Source organism: Protobothrops mucrosquamatus, unplaced genomic scaffold (genome assembly GCF_001527695.2).
Source record: "Protobothrops mucrosquamatus isolate PMUCROS unplaced genomic scaffold, P.Mucros_1.0 scaffold25, whole genome shotgun sequence".
NCBI classification, from domain to species: Eukaryota; Metazoa; Chordata; class Lepidosauria; order Squamata; family Viperidae; genus Protobothrops; species Protobothrops mucrosquamatus.
Genome location: NW_015386410.1, coordinates 570,705 through 595,117, shown reverse-complemented (window position 1 = coordinate 595,117; position 24,413 = coordinate 570,705). Strand labels below are relative to the sequence as shown.

Here is a 24,413-nt window from a genome sequence, read left to right as displayed (position 1 = left end):
GTATTCCACTAATCGAGTCAAATTTCCCCAAAATTTATTTTCTGTGTATCTCCAATTTCACTAAGTAGTAGACGTGCACCTGAGAGGTTACTATGTTATGAGGAGAAGCCTACTTAAGGATGTTGGGCCTCAGGAAAGGTGTACCTGTATTATCTTCAGTACAGGTAGTCCTTGACTTACGAGAAAGAGATCAGGATAATTAAATGGATGGAGTGGGAATGGCTACATTATTAGGGAGCTGAAAGGTTAGAAAAGGGAAAGCAAGGTCATTACTGAAGCTTTTCAGCAAGAAAAGCACAGAAAGCATAACACAAACATATTAACTATTATATGTAAAAAAGGAAGATATAATTTCTATCCATCATCTAGAGTAGACCAGTGTTTCTCAACCCTGATACCTTTAAGGTGTGTAGACTTCAACTCCCAGAATTCCCCAGCCAGCCTTGTTACAAAAGGCGGACTCTCCTCACAGTTCTCCAGCCCGCCAAAACGTTATCAGCACTGACCTTGATTCTCACACATATGAATTGTTTTGGCTAACTGAGAACTATGCATCCCCCGTCCCTCTTCCTTCATCTAATATCTCTAAACTAAAATGGGGCAACGAAGACAAAAAGAAAATGGCTTCAGTTCGGTTTGTCACAGCATTGACATTCGGCTCCCCTTAAAAGAAAGGAGAAATCCTGCAAATCAAACAAGAACAAAAGTTAAGAATCCCCCCTCCCCCGGTTTGTTTGGAAGTTTATCATAAAATTTACGTATAAGTCTGTCAGCTTTCACATCAGTACACTTCACCCAGGTGGCTTCTGATGATGGATGTCCCTACCACTGCACTAAATATTGCAATTTCCTCTTATACAATCCTGCATCAAGTGCAAGTGGAAGGGAGTTGAAATCCACACACCTTGAAAGTGCCAAGATTGAGAAACACTGCCCTAGACTCGCAGGGGTAGTCAACCTTGGCTCTTTTATGACTCGTGGACTTCAACTCCCAGAATTCCTGAGCCAGCACAGCTGGCTCAGGAATTCTGGGAGTTGAAGTCCACGAGTCATAAAAGAGCCAAGGTTGACTACCCCTGCCTAGAGTCTCTCTTTTTTTTTTTTTCTTCTCCTTGCTCTGTTTCACAGACCCTCTGTGCCATCTTTGCTTCCTTTTTCACTTCCGCTCTTTAGGTCCTCCACAAAGTTCCTGAGGCGAGAAAGGCCCCTAGACCCAAAAAGGCCAAGGAGTCCCGGCCCAAAGTCAAGAAGCTGAAGTACCACCAGTACATGCCTCCCGATCAGAAGGGAGAGCAGACTCCCTTGCCCATGGACGCTGCCTACGCCCACCTCCTGCAGCAACAGCAGGTTTTTCTGCAGCTCCAGATCTTGAATCAGCAGCAGCAGCCCATGCCCACGTCCCCGGCAACCTTCTGCGTTCAGGCTCTCCACGCAGTCCCCGCCAGGTAACTCTTAGCTTTGCCCTGAGAATACCACAGGTATGGTTTGCAGGCAGGGTCATCTGCAAGGGAAATCCAAAAAAGTCAAGAGGAGACATTCCTTTTCTGCCCTTGTGACTGTCCGTTGGAATTTTTTTCCTCCCTGAAATTAGGATCTCCCCCGTTGGTCTTTCAGAAGACCTGGTTATGTGCCCAGGGGTGGTGAGGGGCCCCTTACCTGGCTGTGTCAACACCTTTAGATTACATATTTCTTAGAGGCTAACGGTATTTCTCAATTTATGACCACATTTGGGACCAGCATTTCTGTTGCTGAGCAAGGTGGTTTGTCAGTGAGTCATGCCCACACCTTTGTGGCCATGGTTGTTAAACAAATCACTGCAGTTGTTAAATGAATGACCAGCAAATCTGGTTCCCCCCACCCAATTGACTTTGCTTGTTGGAAGCTGGCTGGGAAGGTTGCAAATGGTGATCCCAGCATCCCAGAACATTTCAAGTGTCGTCAATATATGATGGTTACCAAGCGCCTGAATTCTGATCACATAACCAAGAGGATGCTGCGATAGCCATAAGTGCAAGGACCGGTCGCAAGTCATAATTTTCGATGCTTTGAACCATCACTAAATGAATGGCTGTAAGCTGACATTTTTTTGTCTTTAATTTGTCTTTTTTATATATATATCATAGTTAACTGGTAAAGTGTTTTATGAGTGTGTCTTGCCCAGAATTGCAGTTTGAGATGGGCAGCTATACAAAATAAAGAAATGAACAGGGTGGCCAACACCATGCAGTTACAGACTGTACTTGTCTTGACTTTTTTGATCTTGCTTGCCATCTTGCAGATAGTGCCCTGTTTGCAGAAGGCTCACTCTTGACTCATGGCACAGCTCGCTGTTGGGTGCTGCTAAAACATTTATATTTCTTTTTGCTAAGATCCCCAGAGACTTGCCACTTATTCTCTGCTTCAAGGAATTGCTCTCCAATTAAGATTAAAGTGTGTGTTGCTTTCCAATTAAGCAAGGAACATACTGCTATTTTTATTTCTTTGACTTTTTGGCTTTAGGGAAGATACCCCAGAAGTGTAAAAAGCAATGTTAAATTAACTGACCGTTTTTATTAAGTACCAGAATTCAGAATTAGTTACTCAAGAGAAGCATCTGCTGAAATTAGTCATGGTTAATTCACCACAAGTCCCAATAATTGCAATGGGACTTAATTGTGATTAGCATAAACTGAATACCTATCCACGAATTCTAGAAACAACTTGCGTAGATTGGCAATATATAAGTATACAGTATTAAATGAATACACTGAATGCATTACAGGTTGTCCTCAAGTTATGACCACATGTGTTGTAATAAAATACTGTTCATATTTGCACACATGTCATTATCCTCCCGCCCCTTATTCTGGAGCTCTTCGACTAGCCTTAATTAATTTCTTCTGCCGCATCTAGCCTTAATTAGTTTCTTGTCTGTCTTAAGAACTGTTGAAGGCTAGCTTAGGGCTGGTTTGGTGAATTGTATTATTTATCTTTATAGAATTCTCTTTTATTCCTCCTTTGAAGAGCCTAGGAAAGAATAGCTGGCTTTCCTCCTCCACATTTATTCTACTCAATAATGTTGTGAGGGACTTTGGTGGGGAACCATTGATTGATTTAAAAGCAGCAATTCGGTTTCTTTACTAAGCAAAAATTTAAACCTACAGCTCCCAGTTTAAACTACTCCACATAATAATAATAATTTGTTAAACTTGTACACTGCCCAACTTTCAACAAATTTAGGCCTTTGTCACGTGGACTAGTATCATTTTATTTTTATAGTCTGAGGCAAAGTTGTCCAGGAGCAATAGTCCCTTATTTATTTTCTTTCTCTGCTTCTCTCTCTCTTTAACCCAGCAATGCTCCAGAGCAACTTTTGAATTTCCCTGGTACTCCAGCTTCCACAAATGGGCCTCCAACGCTCCCTCTTCCTTCTCCAGCCACCCCAATCTCCCCTTTGCCACCAAAACCAGAACTGTTACCTGCCAACTTAGAAGAGCTCACGGTAGGTTTGGGGGTTTATCAGCTCAAGTCTCCTAACACGATGTTAGGCCAATTACTGGCAAAGTATTGATTATGTTGTGGCTCTATCTTGTGAGCCCCTCTTATCGGAGGAAGAAGGCTCCGAACATGAAGGTGAGGAGATGGCTAGGCTTCCCTCTCCAGGACCCTCCTCTTTGGCAATGCCTCAGGTGTCTTCCGACGGAGAAGAGATTGACCAGGAGCCAGGTGGTTCAGAGATTGGCCAGGAGCCCGGTGTTTCTCAGATTGGCCAGGAGCCAGGTGTGTCCGATAATGAGGAAGAAAAGTTGTGGCTGGATCCACGCCAGCGTAGGAGCGATAAGCGTGCGCAGCAAAAAAAGAGACGTGCCAGAGATTAAGCTGAGTCATTGGACCACACCCCACAGGCTATAAAAGGGTGGTGGTGGCCATTTGGACCTCTGTGACGGACAAAAGCTGAATCTCTGGCAAATTAGTGTGCTGTGGCGTTCAACTGTGCGTATTGTTTTTGTGTCTGTGTGTTTGGAGTAAAAAGGTCTTGGCAGGCAGCTACGGAGCTGCTGCCAAGTTTCTTATCTGTGCATTGGTGTCTGGAGAAGTCTTTAAACCCTCGGCCGGCTGTTTGGGTGTGTGGGTCGGAACGGGGACAGAACAGATTAAGTATTGTGAATTCCAGACCCAATTGGGTGACTTTGGGCCAATCACCAGGAGACTATGAGTTTCAGTCCTGCCTTAGACATGAAAGCCAGTTGGGTGACATTGGGCCAGTCACTCTCAGCCCAACCTACCTTACAGGGTGGTGGTTGTGGAGAAAATAAGAGGAGGAAGGAGTGTTAGATATGTTCGCTGCCTTGAGTTGTTTATAACAGTAAAGGTGTGATCAAAATCTAATAAATAAATAAACATGTCTTATGAGGAGAAGAGGTTAGATGATAATAGGGAACCAAGGAGTAAACCAATGCAACCAATCCATTTTGCTTAGTCATGTTCAAAATAATGTTGTACAGCCCGTCTGTCTGAGTACATTTTCCAGTCACAGTTATCATATCATTGCCTGCCTGATTTCTGAGAAAAAGCAAGCCAGGGAGATGAATTTGGCCTCCTCAGGACCCTCTGAGGAAGGAAAGGGGATCCATGACAAGACCAGTGGCTTTGAGACATAATCAGGAAGAGATTGGAAAATTCACCAAACTGGGTATTCCAGCTATGCTTACATGAAGCATAACCCATAACTCAGCTCTCTGTAAAAGATCAGAGTCCATATTTTTGTGTGTCAGTGTATATCAGTTAAATATGCATGTACCAGCTAGATTTCAGGCAGCAATGTGAAAGTGCTGGGGGGAGGGGTTGTCCTACAATAGAAATCTCCAACATGTCTCAGACCATCAGTGACTGAGGTAATTCCATGGCCACCACAAATGCCACAATCTCCTGTGGACTCGGTATCACCAGGTGGCAAATTGAAATTCCAAAGCAGAATACAGATTGTCCTCAACTTACAATAATAATCGGGACCAGAATTTCTGTCTTAAGTTGTAAGTCGACTCAGACCTGATTTTCTAATCATTTTTATGATAGTCGTTAAGTGAATCACCATGACCGTTAAGCGAATCCATGGTTGTTAAGTGAACAAGGCAGTTGTAAGTGAGAATCCATTTTTCCAAATGAGTATTTTATGTTGGAAATTAGCAGAAAAAATTGTGCGACTGCAGGGCACTGCAACCAGTCGTAAATGCAAGTTGGTTGCTAAGCACCCATATTGCGAACATATGACCGTGGGGATGGTGCAACGGTCACAAGTGTGAGGACCGGGCTTTTATCAGCACTGTTGTAACTTCAAAAAGTCACTATTATCAACCAGGCTGCAAAATCCAGCTGAGTGACAGGAAGGCTGGTACACCAGCGGTGATTCCAACTGTTCCCTTAAGCCTAACTTCAGCCAGAGCACCTCACATCTGGTTGTCTGCTAAAAGGAGCCGCTGAAAGCCTGTAAGAATTCATGGATGACAATAGCCATCACTCCTCCTCTCCCCTGGGGTCTCAGCCGGTGCACAACCTCCTCCAAGATAAGTTTGTGAATAATGGGAGGCTTTGTTACATGCAGGCCTGCTATTCTATTAACAACAGCTGAAGTCTGGGACTGTTGAGGATCTGACAGCCAGACACTGAAGGCGGAAACCAAGGGCAGTGTGGCAGTGGGAGCACTTTCAAACATCGGGCCTGAAGTCCCTAAGTGCAGCCTGCCCGCAGATTTCTATCACACTTCCCTCAAAACGGTCGTGCCTGCTCACTTTTGCTCTGCTTGCCTTGTAGAGGTCCCATAATCATAGAATTGTGGAGTGGGAAAGCTCCTGTATGCCAAACCTCAGCAATGTGGAGGAAAATCAGTTAAGCCCATCAGTTAAGAAAATCAGTAAGCCCATCCTCGAGAGGTGACAGTCTAGCCTCTTCTTAGAAACCTCCAGAGATGGAGTTTGTCCTCTCTCCTCCAAAGAATCAAATCCGGGATATTTTTTTTCACTGCTCATGGAAATAGGGAGCACATGAAAAACATAACTCTGCCATCAAGCACCAGTGCTTCTCTTTGGCTTCCCACTCCTCTAATGCCTTTTCTTTCTATGCCAGGACATTCAGTTTTGCTCTGCAGAAAGTTTTTAACTGAAAAGTGAAATGCCGATGCATGAAACAAACCCTCAACACAGGTAGTCCTCGACTTATGTCTGTAACTGAGCCCAGAATTACGATTGCAAGTCATGCTGATTGATAAGTGGGTCGTCACGTGACCACAGCCAATTTTACAATCTTTTTTATGGTGGTCATTAAGCGACTGCTGTAGTTGTTAAGTGAATCCATTGTCCCCAGTGGATTATTTTTTTTTGCCAGAAACCAGAAGTAAACACTGATTTCCAGCAAAAAAAAATGTCATAAAGATACTGCAAGCGGCCATAAATGTGGGGTGGTTGCCAAGCCACCCAAAAGGGACTGAAGAGGGGAGCAGCCATCGGAATTTTGAATCTGGGTCATAAGTATCTTTTTGGGATGCTGTGTAATTTCAAACAGTTGTGAAGTGACTAGTCATAAGTCAAGGACCACCTGTAATCTGTTCTCTGTGCATTTGATTAATATAGATCAAGGGTCTTCAAACTTGGCCCTTTTATGACTTGTGGACTTCAACTCCCAGAACTGAGTTGAGTTGAAGTCCACAAGTCATAAAAGGGCCAAGTTTGAAGACCTCTGATATAGATAGTCCTCAACTTAAGATCACAGTTGAGCCCAACATTTCTGTTGCTAAGCAAGGCAGTTGTTAAGGGAGACATGCTGCAATTTTATCATCTTTTTGCCTTTTGTGGATAAGCAAATCACTGTAGTTCTTAAGTGACATGTGGCTGTTAAGTGAATCTGGTTTCTGCCATTAACTTTGTTTGTCAGGAGCCAGCTTGGAAGGTTACTCATGGTGATCACATAATCCTGGGAGACTGCAACTGTCATAAATACATGCCAGTTGCCAGCTGCCTGAGTTTTGATCATGTGACCATGGGGATCCTTGCAACGATTGTAAGTGTGAGCACCTGTCATGTCACCTTTTCAGTGCTGTTGTAACTTCAAACGGTCACTGAATGAATTGTAAGTCAAGGACTACCTGTAATCTATCACCTCTTTCTCCCCTTTCCTTACCTGTGGCCATAATTTTGCTTCTCAGGTCTCTGAACTCCGCCAGCAGCTCCGTAAGCGGGGCCTCCCTGTTTCGGGCACCAAGCCAGCCCTGCTGGAACGCCTCAAGCCTTACCAGGTGGCCCGGGTGAAGCCCCCACCTGCCCCACTCCCCAGCGCCCGCTTAGCACCTTCTGAGTTAGAAGAAGAGCCCCAGGCCCTGCAGGAGAAGCAGCGGGTGGTGGAGAATCTGGCATTAAAGCTCCACCGAGAGCTGAAGCACCACGACAGTGACCCCCGCGAGGAGCTGGAAGTGCACAAGCAGATCAAGAATCGCCGCAAGGGAGCACTGCAGTCACCTGGCCGTCAGGAAGCTCCGCCCCCTCCTTACATCCCCAAGAGAGAGTGCACCAAGGAGGGAGAGGGCATGGAAGACGAGTTCATGGTAAGCAAGTCAGCTTTCCTTGGCTAGCCTGAAAAGGAACCACATGATAAGACAATGGGGGTTGCTTGTAAAAGGGATAGCAATCTAATGGGTCAAAGAAAATCTTGGAAAACAATACTGATAGGATGAAGGGTTATACAAGTCTACGAATCTCAATGGGAGTCTGCAGATCAGCAGCCTGCTTCTAATGAGAGTGAAGCTTCCTGAGATCCCAGAATCAGGGTATGACATTAACCCTCTCCAACCCTGCTTTACAGCCCTCTTTAAGCGGTTTACAGAGTCAGTATATTGCCCCTAACAATCTGGGTCCTCATTTACTGACCTCAGAAAGATGGAAGGCTAAGTCAACCTTGTGCCAGTCAGGATTGAACTGCTGGCAGTGGAATGCAGAGTTAGCCTGCAATACTGCATTCTAACCACTGCGCTACCACAGCTTCTAAATTTAATAAAATCAGTAAATAATAAGTAAGATGGCAGCCATGACCATATAACTGAACCCTTGACCCTTTTTGATAAGTGCATGTAAAAAAGGAGCTGGGGACAGGGCATCATGCAGTCTTTATCTTGGCTTGTTGGATTCCCCCATGGTCCCCATGGAAGAATCCCCAGGACTCATCTTCCCTCTGAGCTGAAAAGTGACAGATGCTTTTTGCTTTCCTGTATGACTGTTTGCCTGACTCATCTGCTTCACTCCGACTCCTGGAAATGCAGCCTTCTGTAAATTGGTGCCCCCTTTTCAAGATATTTTGGATTTTGGCTGCTAGCCAGCATACCCTGGGAATTAAAGTGTTGATTGAACATTTCTTGGGGGACTCTTGTGTTTGCTATTTCATAAGAAAATTAAATTACGTAAGCAGATGTAACACAAAATATTTTGTACATCTAAGTCAGCAGACAGATGAATTTCAATTTGCGCATGCTGCCATTTCTGTCCTCTCAAATAAAACCATTTTCTCAAGGTAAATTTTATTTCCAAGTAGCTCCATAGATTCCAAGAGGTCCCTAACTGGGGAAGGCTATTTCATTTTAACTTATTACTAAATAAATTAACCTTAGCTGAAGAATCACATTGTTGAAATCTGTGTTGATCTGATGCTCGCAGGTATTCATAAGAAGCTATGCTAGGGCCTTGTTTGCTTGGATATCAGTGTGCAAGTGATGCAGACCACATAAGTCACATCACTGTGTGATGACATCATGATGGATCTGTCATTACTTTCCCCATCCCCCATGGATACCCATTGAATGGCCTCTCCTGTCAATATTGTCGCTGAATGGGATGGGAGCCTCCCTGTGTAGTATAAGTACAGGTAGTTCTCCTTTAATGACCACAGTGAGTATCAGCAACATAAGATACACGCATTGTATCTGATGCCCAGGTAAAGCAGATTACACCTTGGGCTATTTGTCTCTTCCAACCAAAGTTTGGAACAAAGGTAGTCTACCCCTAATTATCTTAGCAATCTTCTAGCTGCACAGGTAGGCCTTGAATTGTGACCATAATGGAACCTGCCCATTATAATCGTAAGTTGTGACAGTCATAAATTGGGTCGCCCACATGACCAACCCAATTTTATGGCCTTTTTTGTGGTGATCTTTAAGCAAATATGGCAGTCATTAAGCAAACCAATGGTTTTTTTAATGGGCCGGGGTTTGCCCAAAACCAGAAGTAAATGCTGGTTTTCAGAAAACCATCATAAAATGTGGTCACGTGATGGTGGTATGCTGCAAACCACCATACAATGCGGGCCAGTTGCCGAGTGCCCAAAGTGGGGTCATGTGACTGCAGGGAAGAGCCAGGTTGCTGGAACTTTGAATCAGGTCATAAGTGTCCCCACTGATGCCCGCCGTAACTTGAATGGTTGTTACGTGACCGATCATAAGTGGAAGACTACATGCACAAGAATAGGACGGCAGCAAAATATTAAGGGCTACAGAGAACGCCTACTTGCATAACTTCTGTCATTTAGCAGTGGAAAAATTAAGGGCTGGTCCTCAACATTATTTATTTATTCATATTTTATTTATCTAAATCAGGGGTCTTCAAACTTGGCCCTTTTATGACTTGTGGACTTCAACTCCCAGAATTCCTCAGCCTGTGTGCCTGGCTGAGGAATTCTGGGAGTTGAAGTCCACATGTCATAAAAGGGCCAAGTTTGAAGACCCCTGATCTAACTTATATGGTCACCTTTTGTGGGCAATACCCATCACAGGTGAGAGACCCAAATTATGATCAACAGAACTACAGTAAAATACCAAGTTTATTAAGCAGAGTGATAGTCATGAAAGTAATAGATTGCCCTCATTCAATGACTGCCTCATTTAGTGACTATTTGCAGTTATGATAGTGATGAAAAAGTAACCGTCACTTCATTTAATGACCAAGTTGCTGATATCCATTGTGGTCACTGAAGGAGAACTACTTGTACTTACATAGGGAAGCTCCCATCCCATTCAGCGACAATATTGACAGGAGAGGCCATTCATCATGGCTTTTGTCTTTACTTAGGGGCCCATTAGTGCCCATCTCTTAGTCTCAAGTTCCCCCTCCCCATCCACTGAAAAGAAACAGTGCCCGATCAATTAATCATTAAATTAACATTTGTGTATTCATATCAGTAAAAATATGTGTGAGAGGTACTTGCTGGTCCCCCCATTGTGTGGGAAGTCAATTGATGGACACCGAGAAACTAGTGACGTGGCTAGTGAGAGCAAAAGGTTAACTATTTCCTTCTCTAAGGCAAGGAGGTTAATTACTTTGTTAGCAGGAAAGAGGTCAGGGCAATTAACCAGATGGGGAGGGAGTGGCTGCATGGTTAGAGAGCAGAAAGGTTAGAAAAGGGACAGCAAAGTCGTTATCCAGACATTGCAGCAGCAGCAGGAAAAGCACAGAACACCTGAAAGCAAACCTATACTTATTATACATCAAATAAACAGCCATAAGTTCTACCAACTACCAGTGTTTCTCAATCTGGATAACTTTAAGGTGTGGACAATTTTGTGGAGGATCGGTTTGGCCATCCTCTCTCTCTCTCTCTCTCACCCTCAGGTGTAGTTTGACCTTGTCAGGATCAAAATGCAGGAGCATCTTCACTTTGCTTTGATAACCAGGTTCTGTTACCCCAGCCCTTCTATTTACATTTATGCCAGCAGTTAAACTACCCCACAGGTGTCTCTGCCCATAAATCCCCGAGGCACCTGGGCTCCCAGTTTCTGTGGCACAGTGTCACCTTCCCAGGCATCCAAGATGACGTCCAATGATGTCCTTAGTTTCACCCTTGTAGCCAACATAGACGAGAAAACACCAGATTCCAGATATTCAGTAGAGAAGTCCTAGAAACCCCTGGTTCAGTGTTAAGATGACCTCCTTCAAGAGTGGTCTCCACCGCCTTAAGGATGTAGGTCCCAAGAGAAGTCAGATCTGCTATTTGAGAGATCCATACCCATCAATACAAGAGACATTCCCTGGAAAATCTTTCTGAGTGACTCACCATCCATTAAAGTGGATTCTGCTCCCGTATCTATTAATAAAATTGTTCTCAACATTTTCTTCACTACGGACCCTCTTTAAATATCTCTTGTGGCCACAGACCACAAAGACTTAACTCAAGATTTAAATCATAACATTTCTTCAAGCCTTCACGGACCCCCTGTAACGACATTGCAGCCCCCCAGGGATCCGCAGACCACAGATTGAGAACTACTATATTAGTCTATTCTTAGGTGACTAATAAAGGGTGACAGTGACATACAGTTGGTGGTTACCATGATGGTTCCCAACCTTGTAGGGTCTTCTGACTTTGGGATTGGTTGCTTCTTGGTCTCTTTGGGATGCCAGCATTAATAAGATTAAACCACATCTGCCTTCTGTTTGCTTTGTATTCCTTTGGACCTGTGCTTGGCTTGCTTACCTGTCATATGTCTTTTCACTCCTCCTCTATCTGACTTAGGTGGTTAAATATGATTCCTACATCTCAGATCTACTGCACCATGAAGGAATAGAAAAGCTAGAAAGGGTTAAAATGCCAGTTTGTTTTCACAGTTTCACAATACGAAGAGGAAAAATGCAATTTCCTTGAGGAAAAGTGGCAAGGAGAGGTTAACTTGATCATTTAAAAGTTCACATGTTAGTGAACCTTCCTCAAAAATTTTCTGACACCACCCAACTCTCCAAAGAGACCCTGGCAACTAACCTAAAATGAAAACAATAAAAGGCAATAATTAATAATAACACAGGAAAGCATATAAGGAACGGTTGCTGGAATTGGGTATGTCTAGTTTAATGAAGAGAAGGACGAGGGGGGACATGATAGCAGTGTTCCACTATCTCAGGGGCTGCCACAAAGAAGAGGGAGTCAGGCTATTTTCCAAAGCGCCTGAAGGCAGGACAAGAAGCAATGGATGGAAACTAATCAAGGAGAGAAGCAACCTAGAACTAAGGAGAAACTTCCTGACAGTTAGAACAATTAACCAGTGGAACAGCCTGCCTCCAGAAGCGGTGAATGCTCCAACACTGGAGGTTTTTAAGAAGAGACTGGACAGCCATTTGTCTGAAATGGTATAGGGTTTCCTGCCTGAGCAGGGGGTTGGACTAGATGACCTCCAAGGTCCCTTCCAACTTTACTATTATTATTATTATTATTATTATTATTATTATTATTATTATTATTATTATTATTATTATTATTATTATTATTATACATCCTGGGCCATCGAATCCACCATGCTCCAGCTAGATCAGTGGTTCTCAACCTTTTTAATGCCGCGACCCCAACCGGTCGTAAGTCGAGGACTAAACCGGTCGTAAGACGAGGACTAAACTGGTCATAAGTCGAGGACTAAACCGGTCGTAAGTCGAGGACTACCCAACCGGTCGTAAGTCGAGGACTTTCCCTGCCCGGGAGCGCCGCGCATGCGTGGTTCCGCCCCCTGCGCCGGCCGAGGCGTAGCTGGCAAGCGGCAGAGACGGAGCAGGCCGACCACCAGCTGGCCCAGCCCAAGGGAGGTAAGGCACCCTCCGGAAAAGGGGAAAAAAATGGTGGACAAAAAAAATGGTGGACAGCCTTGCTTGGCGACCCCCGTGAAATGGTCAATCGACCCCAAATGGAGTCCCGACCCACAGGTTGAGAACCACTGAACTAGATCAAAGATATCTAAATGCCCAGAGGAAAAATTGGCCAACAGGCTCAGGATCAATTGAATTTCAGGAGAGAGATCAATCCGAAGGGCAGGGGATGCCAGAGATAAGGCATACTTCCTAGGACCCACCAAATATTACTGACACCAGGAAGACACCTAAAACGTATCCAGTCTGGAAGAGCAAGAGATGGGCCACCATAACCAGAGATAACAGGGCCCCACAAATATTGTCTGCTCCTCTGCCATGCAGGGCTTTACAAATCAGTACCTTGAATTGCACCAGAAAGCCCATTAGAAACTTGTGAGCCAGTAATGTTACATGGATGGAATGTGATAGATCCATAACTACCAACAAGCTGCTGTTTGTTAGACCAATTGCAGATCCTCAGGAGCAATGCCAAGTAGAGTGAATTGCAGAGGAGTTCACTAACACACAAGTGATATGAGCAGGACCTTTCAGTGCAAGAATGGGAGCCAGTTTTAGCACAAACAGAGAAAGCGCTACACAACAGGGATGCTGGCATAGTATCAACCATCTGATCCCAAGTGCCCAACTTCACAAAAAGGATCTCATACCCAGCTATCTATAGGGCAGTGCCTTTGAAATCCAAGTCTTTTGTATTTACAAAGGTCATTCCAGTCCCTACCTTGAAGCCATGGCACAACTGAAACCCAGGTGGGCAAATTTCCATAAGGGGAAGCACCTTGCCGAGCCAGGTTTCTGTTACACGTGTCCGGCTGATCCTCTCATCCATTATTGACTCATGCATAAGACTGGCTTTACTGCAGAAGGACATAGTATTGATTAAGTAGCAACAGCTGACGTCCAGGGCTCCCAAGGCTCCATGGTCGGATATTGGGACAAAGCACAGGCAGCCAGAATGCAGAATTGCTTGGCAACGGTCTATCCACTGACTCCGACGATATCTCCCCCCGCCCACCCCCACCTCGGTGTTCTCACCTGCCCCTCATCCCCCCAACTTGCTAGCCTCCCTGATCCCTGTCATCTCTGTCTCCAGCCCGAGGGTCACCTCCATACGCAGGACTCCAGGACCCTCCTGCTTGGTCAATGTCAGGCATTTCTACCTAGCACTTACCAGAGTCATTATGAAACCATTAGTTTGAGACCTGGGGGGGGGGGGTTTGGTTTTTTTTCATGAGTAGTATTAAAGCCAGTGGGGCTTTTTGCCTGAAGAAATCAAGTTGAACTCTTAGCATTTCTTCCACTTTCTTACTAGGTTTTATGCTCCCCCTCGTGTGAGCCAATCCATTCTGATATGGAGCTGCCCCTCGAGATTACAGCCAGCCCTCCTGATCCAGCCCCAGCCACTCGGTCCCTGGAGGAAGAGCTCCAAGAGGCCATTCAGAAGGCTCAGGTATTATTTTGGGGGCATCCCTGTTGGTCTTTCTTGCAGGCTATCTGATTTTGCTTTGCACACAGGCCGTCATAGAGGAAATGGCTACTTTGGATTGCCAAAGTTCTCCAGGCTCCTTAATTCCGGTTTAAATAATAGCAATGTGGAACAAAGGTACGGACAGCTCCTTATCTTCTGGATCCTTCAACTTTTTTCAGAGTATTTCCATTTTCCATAGAGAGAAGGAACAGTCTTCACCTGCTAAATCTCCTCCGCTGTGCTTTTAACACCAAACCTTGCATTGGCTTGAACATTGTTTTGGAAATTCAGTACTGATCATTGTGCCAGAACGTGTCCTGGCTTTGTCCTTGAGACAGACACTCTTTAAGACACCCTCTCTTTTCTTCCCTTTCTATAGCTGGTGCCAAGCCAATCCATTGAAGAGATTTTAGAAGAACCCCTGATGTGTACAGGTGAGATGATGGCTCTGGTTTGTTTTGCAGACTGCAATGGGGACTGGCTCATGGAGGAATTAATAAGAGAAAAAGCTATCAGGAACAAAGATGGATCAATAAAGGTTTTGAGCCAACAGGAGCCATAAGTTTGGGGAAGGGTGGGTTAAAAGCAGTGGTTCTCAACCTTTTTAATGCCGCGACCCCAACTGGTCGTAAGTCGAGGACTAAATCGGTCATAAGTCGAGGACTAAACCGGTCATAAGTCAAGGACTAAACCGGTCGTAAGTCGAGGACTACCCAACTGGTCTAAGTTGAGGACTTTCCCTGCCCGGGAGCGCCGCGCATGCGTGGTTCCGCCCCTTGCGCCGGCCGAGGCGTAGTTGGCAAGCAGCAGAGACGGAGCAGGCCGACCACCAGCTGGCCCAGCCCAAGGGAGGTAAGGCACCCGCCGGAAAAGGGGAAAAAAATGGCGGACACAAAAAAATGGCCGGCAGCCTTGCTTGGCGACCCCCGTGAAATGGTCGATTGACCCCAAATGGGGTCCCGACCCACAGGTTGAGAACCACTGGGTTAAAGAGACAGTTGCTCCTCAGATAGCCACAACCACATGATCCAGGGGAAAATCCTGGTATGAAAACTTGTTCTGTGGCTTCTTCGTTTTTAGCTTAGAGTTAGGAAGGTTGAGATGGGGGTTCACTATTATGTCAAAGTGTGGTCTGTTTTGCGGCATCTAGGTGACATTCTTCAAGCACCTGCCTTGACCCCAGAGGTTCCTGATCAAGTTTCCTTGTCCCCATTGGTCCACCAAGAAGCATCACCACCAAAGAAATCCTGCTCCAGCAATGAGCCACCGCTGGTGTCCTCTGCCATCTTTGATTTTCCGGGATCCTACGATTTCCTTTCGACAGCCTCCTCTTCATCAGCATCACTGGATTCGCTGTCCTCTGTTTTCTCTCCTGACTCTCTGGAGATGCCGCCATCTCCTCCAGATGCCTGGCAAGGAAGTGGGACGCGTGCCGGATTTGACCCTGTTGATTGGCTAGAAGCCTTGACCTCGGGTTCAGCATCAGGTCTCGGCTCTGCCAGTCCAGTTGGTAATAGTATCTTCTGTACAGACCTTTTTGATTCTTCTGACTTGGGTGTCAACCACATGATAGACCTAATGGTGGAGCAATGGTAGGGAGGGCACTAATAGCAGTCTGGTCCCCAGCACTTGATGGAAAGGGGGAAGCATCTTCTTTTTACCCTAAAAGGTTATCCTGGCACTAGAATCCAGTTAGATTGGGCAAGAATACTAACATCAAGCTTCATCGTACATGGCCTTCTTTCTATTAATGACTTGTCCAATTGCTCCCTTGGAAGAACGACACCATTGTTATCTGGATGGTGTCAGTGTATGCATCATCTTGGATGGTCAGACATGCCAGAAATCCCGGCGTTCACTTTGAACAGGTTAAAACCAATGTTTGGAAGATCAACCACCAGTCAACCAATTCAAATTCATGACATTATGGCCTAGGACATCGTTACTTCACTTTACTGTAATATCAGCTTCTAACATCATAATGTAATGGAACAAGTTTAGAAACTAGTTTCAGTGAAATAGTTGATACTCAGGTTCTTAACAACTTTCTGTGCCACTTTAGGATTTAAAATGTTGTGTACTAGTCTTGTTGGTTGTATCTGCTACATTGAATCTTGATTAGTTGCCTGATGCCAATTTTGGAAACGGTTAATTCTAAAACTCAGGACATCTCTAAGAGGCCATATTGGATTGGTTGAAACAGTGATGTTGATTTAGATGCCATGTACCTGAGAATGACATGCACATATTTTAGCTTGGTTGAGCATGCTATCTTGTTTTGTTCAGTGCCAACTCTGAAAGAAAACTTGGGATTGTTCCATCTTGATGTCCCACAGTGATGGAGAAGCTTTAATTTCCAGGGGCCACCAGAAGAGACTACCAGGAGCAGCAGCCTTCTGTTTCTTGGAAGAATGGCATGGGAGTAGGAGAAGAACATCTTTTCCTTTAGGGACTATATCTTATTTTTATAGCTGGTCATAAAAAGATGCCATTGGAAGAGGAGGTTCCATCTTTGGTGGATTGTGCCTTTCTAACTCCTAATATATATATTTTTGTCATTTTTACTTGGTGTTATGAAACAAAAGGAGCATACAGATTCATATTTATACAAGATCAAAATCATTCTTTGGACTGGTGGTGGAACAGCACCCTAAGGGTGTTTCATAGGACGAAGTCTACTTTTTCACGGAGACGGGTGGCATTGGTGTCTTATGTCCCAGTAGCCCAAGGTTACTGGGAGATTTAGGCCAATGTGGCTATCCAAACATTAGCAGCTAGCTGTGGCAACTGCTCACCATGCTGTGTGAAAATGTAGGTCACATCAAAAAAATGTTTGGTCTGGTTGAATTATCTCTGCTAGAATTTCCATAAATTGCAGGTCTGTGAGAATATTCTTGGGCACGCTATCATAAAATTCACATGAAACCCACCAAATTATATTTCTCCAGCTTATTTGGCAGGAATGCTATAGAAGGTAGACAAATGAAAAGTGACTAAAAACTTTTTTTTAAAGAAAGGTATTCTCTCCAGGCATATTTACACCTGTACTCTATTCTCAAATGTTACAGGGTGTCTTCCAGACCTTGTTGGGATTACAGCTCCCATAATTGCCAACTACCATTCACTTGGTTACTTTGGTTGGAGATTATTAACTGTAATCTCAACTGTTTGAGGGAGCACAAGAATTGGGAATCAGTTCTGTAACAACAGGTTTTCTTATAGTCTGCTGTACCACACTTTCTCAAGCTTAAGCTCAACTTTAAGCTCCCAGAATTCCCCAGCCATATTTGAAAGCCACACATCTTAAAGATGCTGACACTGAGCAAGGATATTCTAGAACAGTATTTCCCAACCTTGGCCACTTGAAGATATATGCACTTCAACTCCCAGAATTCCCCAGCTGGCATGGCTGGCTGGGGAATTCTGGGAGTTGAAGTCAATACATCTTCAAGTGGCCAAGGTTGAGAAACATTGCTCTATAGTTTTGATCATTTTGTGGTCCTGCAAATTCAGCCCTATGGGGTTATATTATTCAATTTGTGGCAGAGAGATGAATACCTATTAAATGAGCACCTCGACGTTGTAAATTATCTCTTGTTTCTTCAGAGCCACTTTTCAGCAAGAGATCAAAGAACAGTGCCTTATTTTAAAGACATTAACTAGATGCTATATAAGGCGTGAATGCAAAATTACCCAAATTAATCAGAGGAAGCAAGCAGCCCTGGAGGGGAAGCTAACAAGCTAGCAAGAAAATCTGTATTGCCTATGTTTATGGCATGTTTGTCATTTGGAAGACTAATCCAGGGAGAAGCAAAGCCCATTTCTGAAAGACAAAACTGCTGCATCAGGTTTTCCAGCCGTTCCCACCAATCCTTAGACTCATTCAGCACAGCTATCAATTCAGTGATAACATCCTTTATTTCATCCACTGCTTATACCCCATTGGGTCCTCCAGCTGGGTTGTGCAGAAGCAAAATGATTTATTCATGTTGTTTCATAGTGACAGGGCAAAGCAGCCTTTCTCTTGAATATGCCATATGGGTTGGGACTGCAGCTGCCAACTTTGGGCACAGTGACTGGCAATTCTGAAAGCTGCAGAATCCAGCACATCTGGAAAATACCAGGATGGAGAAGCGTGAGACAAACATAGCCCTCCCAGCTCATAGCTGCTTGCCTAGCACCAGCCGCCTGTGACTTTTCCCCCTTTCCCAGTTTTTGATGACACCCTGATTTAGGTCAGTGCAAGGCTGGGGAAATGGGGTAGACCTCAGCAGGCAAAAAGGGTGGTTTGTTTAAAACAGTGTCAGACTAGTTCAGCTTTGCTGATGGGAAATGAATTCCAAAGGCAGGTGGTCTCTTATGCTTTCAATACTATGCAGAGATTCAGAATTCAACCCTCCCTCTCCTGTTTCCCAGTTACTTTCTGAATAAACACCATTTCTTGCTGCCGGAGTGATGTGTGGATATTTTCTTGGGCTTTTGTTCTTTGTTTTTACTATTTAATGAAGCTTCCTTACTGCAGATCTCACGCAAAGAAGTAAATCAAGAAGCTGGCAAAACAGGGGAAGCCCAGGAGGAGAAGCTAATGTTGGAGCAAGACCGTGAAATCATCCCAAATTGTTGCAGTAGTGGAAGCTCTCTTCAGGTGATATACAGAGAGTCCTCAGCTTCCAATCGTTCATTTAGTGACTGTTCAAAATTACAAGGGTTCTGAAAAAAGAACAGATTCTCATCCTTATGACTGTCATAGCCCTGAAACAGCCCTGGCAGCACAGTGGTTAAAGTGCAATATTACAGGCAAACTCTGCCCACAGCCTGGAGTTCGATCCTGATGGGTTCAAGGTTGACTTAGCTTTCCATTTTTTCAAATGGTCGGTAAAATGAGGACCCAGATTGTTGGGGGCAGTATACAAATAATGCTTACATTGTAAACCGCCCAGAGGGGGCTGTAAAGCTTTGTATCCCTTTAGACCTGTGCTTGGTACATATAAGTCTAAATGCTATTGCTATGGCATCCCCACTGTCACATGATCAAAATCTGGGCACTTGGCAACATGCATTTGCAATTGCAGTGTTCCAGGGTCCTGTGATCACCATTTGCAACCTTCCCAGCTTGGTTTCCAACAAGCAAAGTCAATGGGGGAAGCTGAGTTTGCTTAATGACCATGTGATTCACTGCAGTCATGTGAGGGCGAAAAAGGTCATAAAATTGGGTACAATTTGCTTAAGAACCACCTTGCTTAGCAACAAAAATTCTGCTCCCAGTTGTCATAAGTCAAGGACTACCTGTATCAAAGGCCAGGGGGGCAGGGGGGGAAGAGAAGAAGCCGAGTTTCTTGCTGTCTCTGCAGCCTGGGCCATGCAGCAGGCCTGATTGCAAATATAGGTAATCCTCAACTTACAACAGTTCATTTAGCGATTGTTCAAAAGCTACAACAGCACTAAAAAAGTGACTTACGACCATTTTTCACACGACCATTGCAGCATCCCCAGGGTCACGTGATCAAAATTCGGATGCCTGGCAACTGACTCACATTTATGACAGTTGCAGTGTCCCAGGGTCACGTGACCACCTTTTGCGACCTTTTGACAAGCAAAGTCAATTGGGAAACCAGTTTCACTTAACAACCGTGTTACTAATTTACCAACTGCAGTGATTCACTTAACAACTGTGGCAAGGAAAATCATGGGGCAAGACTCACTAAATAAATGTTTCACTTAGCAACAGAAATTTTGGGCTCTATTGTGGTCGTTAAGTTGAGGACTACCTCTAGGCTGGTTTTATTTTTCTGTGTAAAACGGGCGTCTGAAGAATGTGGTCCAAAATTCAAGATGGCGGCTGCAAAGGTGCAATCAAACGCTACCTCTTTTTTTATATGTTTGGTGAACCCTCCTCCAAAGAAGGATCAGCTGGGGAAGGATCTATCTGGAGCAGCATGCCTGCTGAATCCATTCCCCTCCTTGTTTGCACTTCTCTGGAAAATTATCTTTATCTTTTTAAGATGTGCCAAATTGTCCTATCAACTGTAGGGAATAACAAAGTGTTGTTTTTGCATCAGACCATGTTGAATACATTTTAAGAACTGCTGAAAAAGGCTGGACTCATTACAGCTGACTGAAAGGACCGGTGGAGGCTCCACAAGAGAGAAGTGAAAAGTGCAACCTTCAAGTGATCCCCTTCGGCTAAGAATAACAAGATATATTTGCTTTTAGATTACAGGACACCTGGCAAGAAGATAACTTCATCTGGATAATTTACTGACCGGGTTGCAATGGCCGTAGGGGCCAAGCATAATTGAATCAGGGTACTGGTGTCCTTGGTTTAAATATCCTATTTGGTACTACCCTGGGGGCAGAAGAAAGCTGGGGACAAGTGGAATATAAAACAAGGCTTAGGTCGAGTGTGAGAAGCTAGGAAACTCAGTTCTATTTCCAGCATAGACAAGGTAAAACTGAAAGGTTTTAGTTATTTAGATTAGGGGAGGGAAGTAAACCTGAATTATTCTCTGCTCAGGAGACAGAGAGGCGAGTAATTTCAGCTGAGGGGAAACTATTGGATAAAAAGGGCTTGCATGCTTTAGATCAGGGGTCTTCAAACTCGGCAACTTTAAGACTTGTGGACTTCAACTCCCAGAATTCCTCAGCCAGCCTTCTTCATCAAGGAGTTGAAGTCCACAAGTCTTAAAAGTTGCCAAGTTTGAAGACCCTCTGCTTTAGACTGTCCCAGGTGTTGAAACTCCTTTGCGAAAATGGGGCACATAGAGGGATGGGTGGTCATATTACAGGTGATGCATGTAGTACTGTACAAGGATTGACCACTGCTTATGGTAAGAAACATGCGTTTGTGCAAAATTTTCACACCTTTGGCACTATAAAATTTACTATTAAGAGTCCAAGAAAATACTAAGCCCCAGGTAATCCAATTTGATGTGTGCCATTTAATAAACTGTGGGAGTCTGAGCAACCAGAGACAATATGTAAATGAGAAAAAGTATATGTGTGTGAACTCAGATTGCTCTCTCCGGGAGGATGTGTGGTGGACAACAGAAGCAAAAGGATGGACCTCCTTTGCTGAATCAGAGATAGAAGGGATAAAATCTTGCATTTCCCTTCTTAGGAAACCCTCTGTATCACAGTGCAAGGAGAAGACATGCAATACAGTCAGCATGACTATAAAGAATATAGGTAAATTAACAATACTTTGTGCAGTATGGGAATCAACACAGCAGGAAAAGATCCTCTAGGACGGAGGTGTCAAACTTGCCGCGTCACATGACGTGTCGCAACGTATCACAACTTTTTTCCCCTTGTCGGATTCTGCCCGCGGGCTGGCAGTTTGACACCCCTTCTCTAGGATGTTGTTTAACACTGGCAAATGTCTGGATGATAAAGGCAAAGTGCCTCAAGTCACTTTGTTCCATCTAATGATCCCAAAGCAGTAACTATAGTGGAAAAAGACAATTTAAGACAAATTTTTGAGGCACAGACTGGATATAGAGACACAAATGCCTGGGTAAAATGGGTGAAGTATACTATTAAAGGTTTAAATAAAAGCAATTGCTAGACCTGTGCACAGGGGAGACCGGTAGCCTGTCAGGGGTAGGCAACCTTGGCTCTTTTATCACTCGTGGACTTCAACTCCCAGAATTCCTGAGCCAGCATGGCTCAGCTTGGAAACTTCTCTCTTTCCCCTCGGCATGGCTGGCTCAGGAATTCTGGGAGTTGAAGTCCACGAGTCATAAAAGAGCCAAGGTTGCCTACCCCTGGCCTAAGTGGCCCCCTTTCCGCTTGGATAGACTAAAGACTCAGGTGGCATGAGATGTATATTGGCTCTTTATCAAGACAAAACGGCCTGGGGAAATGAGAGTTGCAAATCCCTTTCTCTTCTGTTTCCACCAATAAAGGGCCAGGTTGTTAAGAAACCACCTATATTCTCTGCAGCCTATGGTAACCACGCTGCACGCCTCACAAGTCAAGAGGTGGATTCTGATAAGATGATAGGAGAACTGGAAACATGTATAGAAACAGTAAATGGAACCACAGCAGCAGAAAAAAGGAATTACTCCAGCATGGATATTCCTAGAGCTGATTTATGGTGGTACTGCGGGGGTAAAATTCTAAGACACACTCTTCCCTCAAACTGGGCAGGTACTTGTGCGATTGTCCAATTGGCAATCCCCTTCACCCTGGCATTTGAGAAAGATAAGGTAATAAAAGAGCCCTGTGGAATAAAAAGGGAGATGTTAGGGTGTAATGTCAGAGGCAGGTACTCCTTTATTCCAAATAACACAGGACCAGATGGAAAAATTACTAAGGTATTACAAGGTCTCACTAAGCTGGCAGAAGAATTAGCTCAGAACTCTGGAATAGATTCTTCTTTGGCTGGATTCATGGTTTGGAAAGTGGAAAGCTACGGTAGTTCCAATCTTCTCATCTTTGGTGGTGGTGGTGGTGGTGGTAGGGGTATTAAAAGCCTTTAAAACCACCTCCAGTGGTTTAAAACCACCTACAGTGAAGCTCTGCTTCTTCTAAAAGAAGAAGAAGAAATAGAGGAAAGAACAGAGAAGGTAGAAGGAGGTAGATGTAATCAGGACAGAGAGTGTGACGTGATGTTGTCAAGGTGAGAAGGATCGTATGGAACAACATTCTAGGAAAATTGCAAAAAGCAAACTAGGGTATAAACGAAAAGGGGGGAAATTATAGGGAATAACAAAGTGTTGTTTTTGCATCAGACCATGTTTAATACATTTTAAGAGCAAATACTTGGAAAATGAATGTGGCTTAGAATAACAAGTAAAAGCAAAGGTTAGGAGAACAGGAACTGTCTGTGCTGACAATTTAACCGTAAGACCTTGCACATAATAATAGTGCTTATGCCTACGCAAATTGGTTCCAAGAAAACAGGACCTGTGGGCGAGGCAAAACTGCACATACACACACTGCTAATAGAGAAATTAACTTAGAGAGTGAACACAGGTAAGACACGGGTAGGGGATTCACATGAGGGAATTTTAGCCATTCCAGATAGGGTGTAAACTTATCAAAATGGGATTGCAAGGGAGGGACTTGTGCTTCATGCTGAGGGAATAAAATGCCGTTGAAATCTATTTTTGGATATGCCTACTTGCTAGAACATATTTTTCAATAAACTGCTTGCTGCTTCACTCTTGGAAACTGAATGTGTTTCTCACACAACTGTGCTTCCCCCCCCCCTTTCTAGCATGTGTATGGCAGCCATTTCAAAAGACCATTTAAACACTGCAAGACATTTGGGGCTTTTGGTTTTAGAAGGGATGTGCAGATCTATATAAATCAAGCCCACTTTATTATCTATGAAAGTAGGACAAGATGGGCATTTTAAAATCAAAAATTCTGCAATTATATTTCTTCGTTACTCTATTAGCTTTCGGAATGCAAGTTCACTTGGAGTGGGGAGGGAGTCAAAAAAGTGAGGAGGGCATCCATCACCATGCAATCAAAGCCCAACACCTTATTTTGCTGTTTCTTACCCTTGGCAACTTCTTGGACTTGGTGGACTTCAACTCCCAGAATTCCTGAGCCAACTGACTGGGGAATTATGAAGAGTTAAAATCCAAGCATCTTAAAGTTGCCAAGGTTGAGTCATGGTGCCTTATTTATAAGTGATAAATGTAAAATGTAAAAATGTTTTCAAACCTGGCAACTTTAAGATGTGTGGACTTTGCTGGCTGGGGAATTCTGGGAGTTAAGTCCATACAACTTAAAGTTGCTAGTGTTAAGTATTCGGTTCTTGAAAGCATTAAGCGAGACGAGTGTTGAAACAGCAACAAGTTTATTTAACTCTGAACAGAAGCAGCTAAAATAGCTGCTGTGCAGCTATTTATATGGTTAGCCTCCAGGCGGCAGCCAATAGGTTTAAAGTAACAGTTTCCCACCCAAAACCTAATTACCTGGAGATAGCAAGTCTGGAGATAGCAAGTCTGGCTTAAGTAACAGCAGTCGTTACATAACAACAGAATCTAGGTCAGACATTCAAACAAGTGATTAGACATTAAGCAAGTGATTCAAAACAGTTGTGACCAATACATTACAGCTAGGATTAAAAATCTCTGCTGGTTTGAACCATTTCTGTATTCATGGAAATGCATAGAAAAGGGCCAGGTCATCCAGAACAACTATCTATGAGATCGCTAAGAATTGACTTGGATTTGGTGACACATAAATCACCAACCAATCAGAAACATAACAATTTTTTCAGAACTTTATTTTTACAAATATACGAGAAGATTTGACTGTGGTCAGTCCTGGAATAGAAGAAACTATTTGGA

At 44.0% G+C, this 24,413-nt stretch overlaps 1 protein-coding gene across 1 annotated transcript in view; it reads left to right on the top strand.

Moving 5' to 3' along the window:
• The window catches only part of MAMSTR (MEF2 activating motif and SAP domain containing transcriptional regulator), a 43,096-nt gene extending 26,439 nt beyond the window's left edge, over positions 1–16,657 (top strand). The window contains exons 8-13 of the mRNA XM_015810928.1: positions 1,174–1,445; positions 3,334–3,481; positions 7,178–7,573; positions 13,951–14,088; positions 14,486–14,540; positions 15,257–16,657. Of these exons, the coding sequence (XP_015666414.1) occupies positions 1,174–1,445; positions 3,334–3,481; positions 7,178–7,573; positions 13,951–14,088; positions 14,486–14,540; positions 15,257–15,702 (1,455 nt within the window). The 3' untranslated portion in view covers positions 15,703–16,657. The remainder of the gene's footprint in view (positions 1–1,173; positions 1,446–3,333; positions 3,482–7,177; positions 7,574–13,950; positions 14,089–14,485; positions 14,541–15,256) is intronic.
• Positions 16,658–24,413: the final 7,756 nt, after the last annotated feature.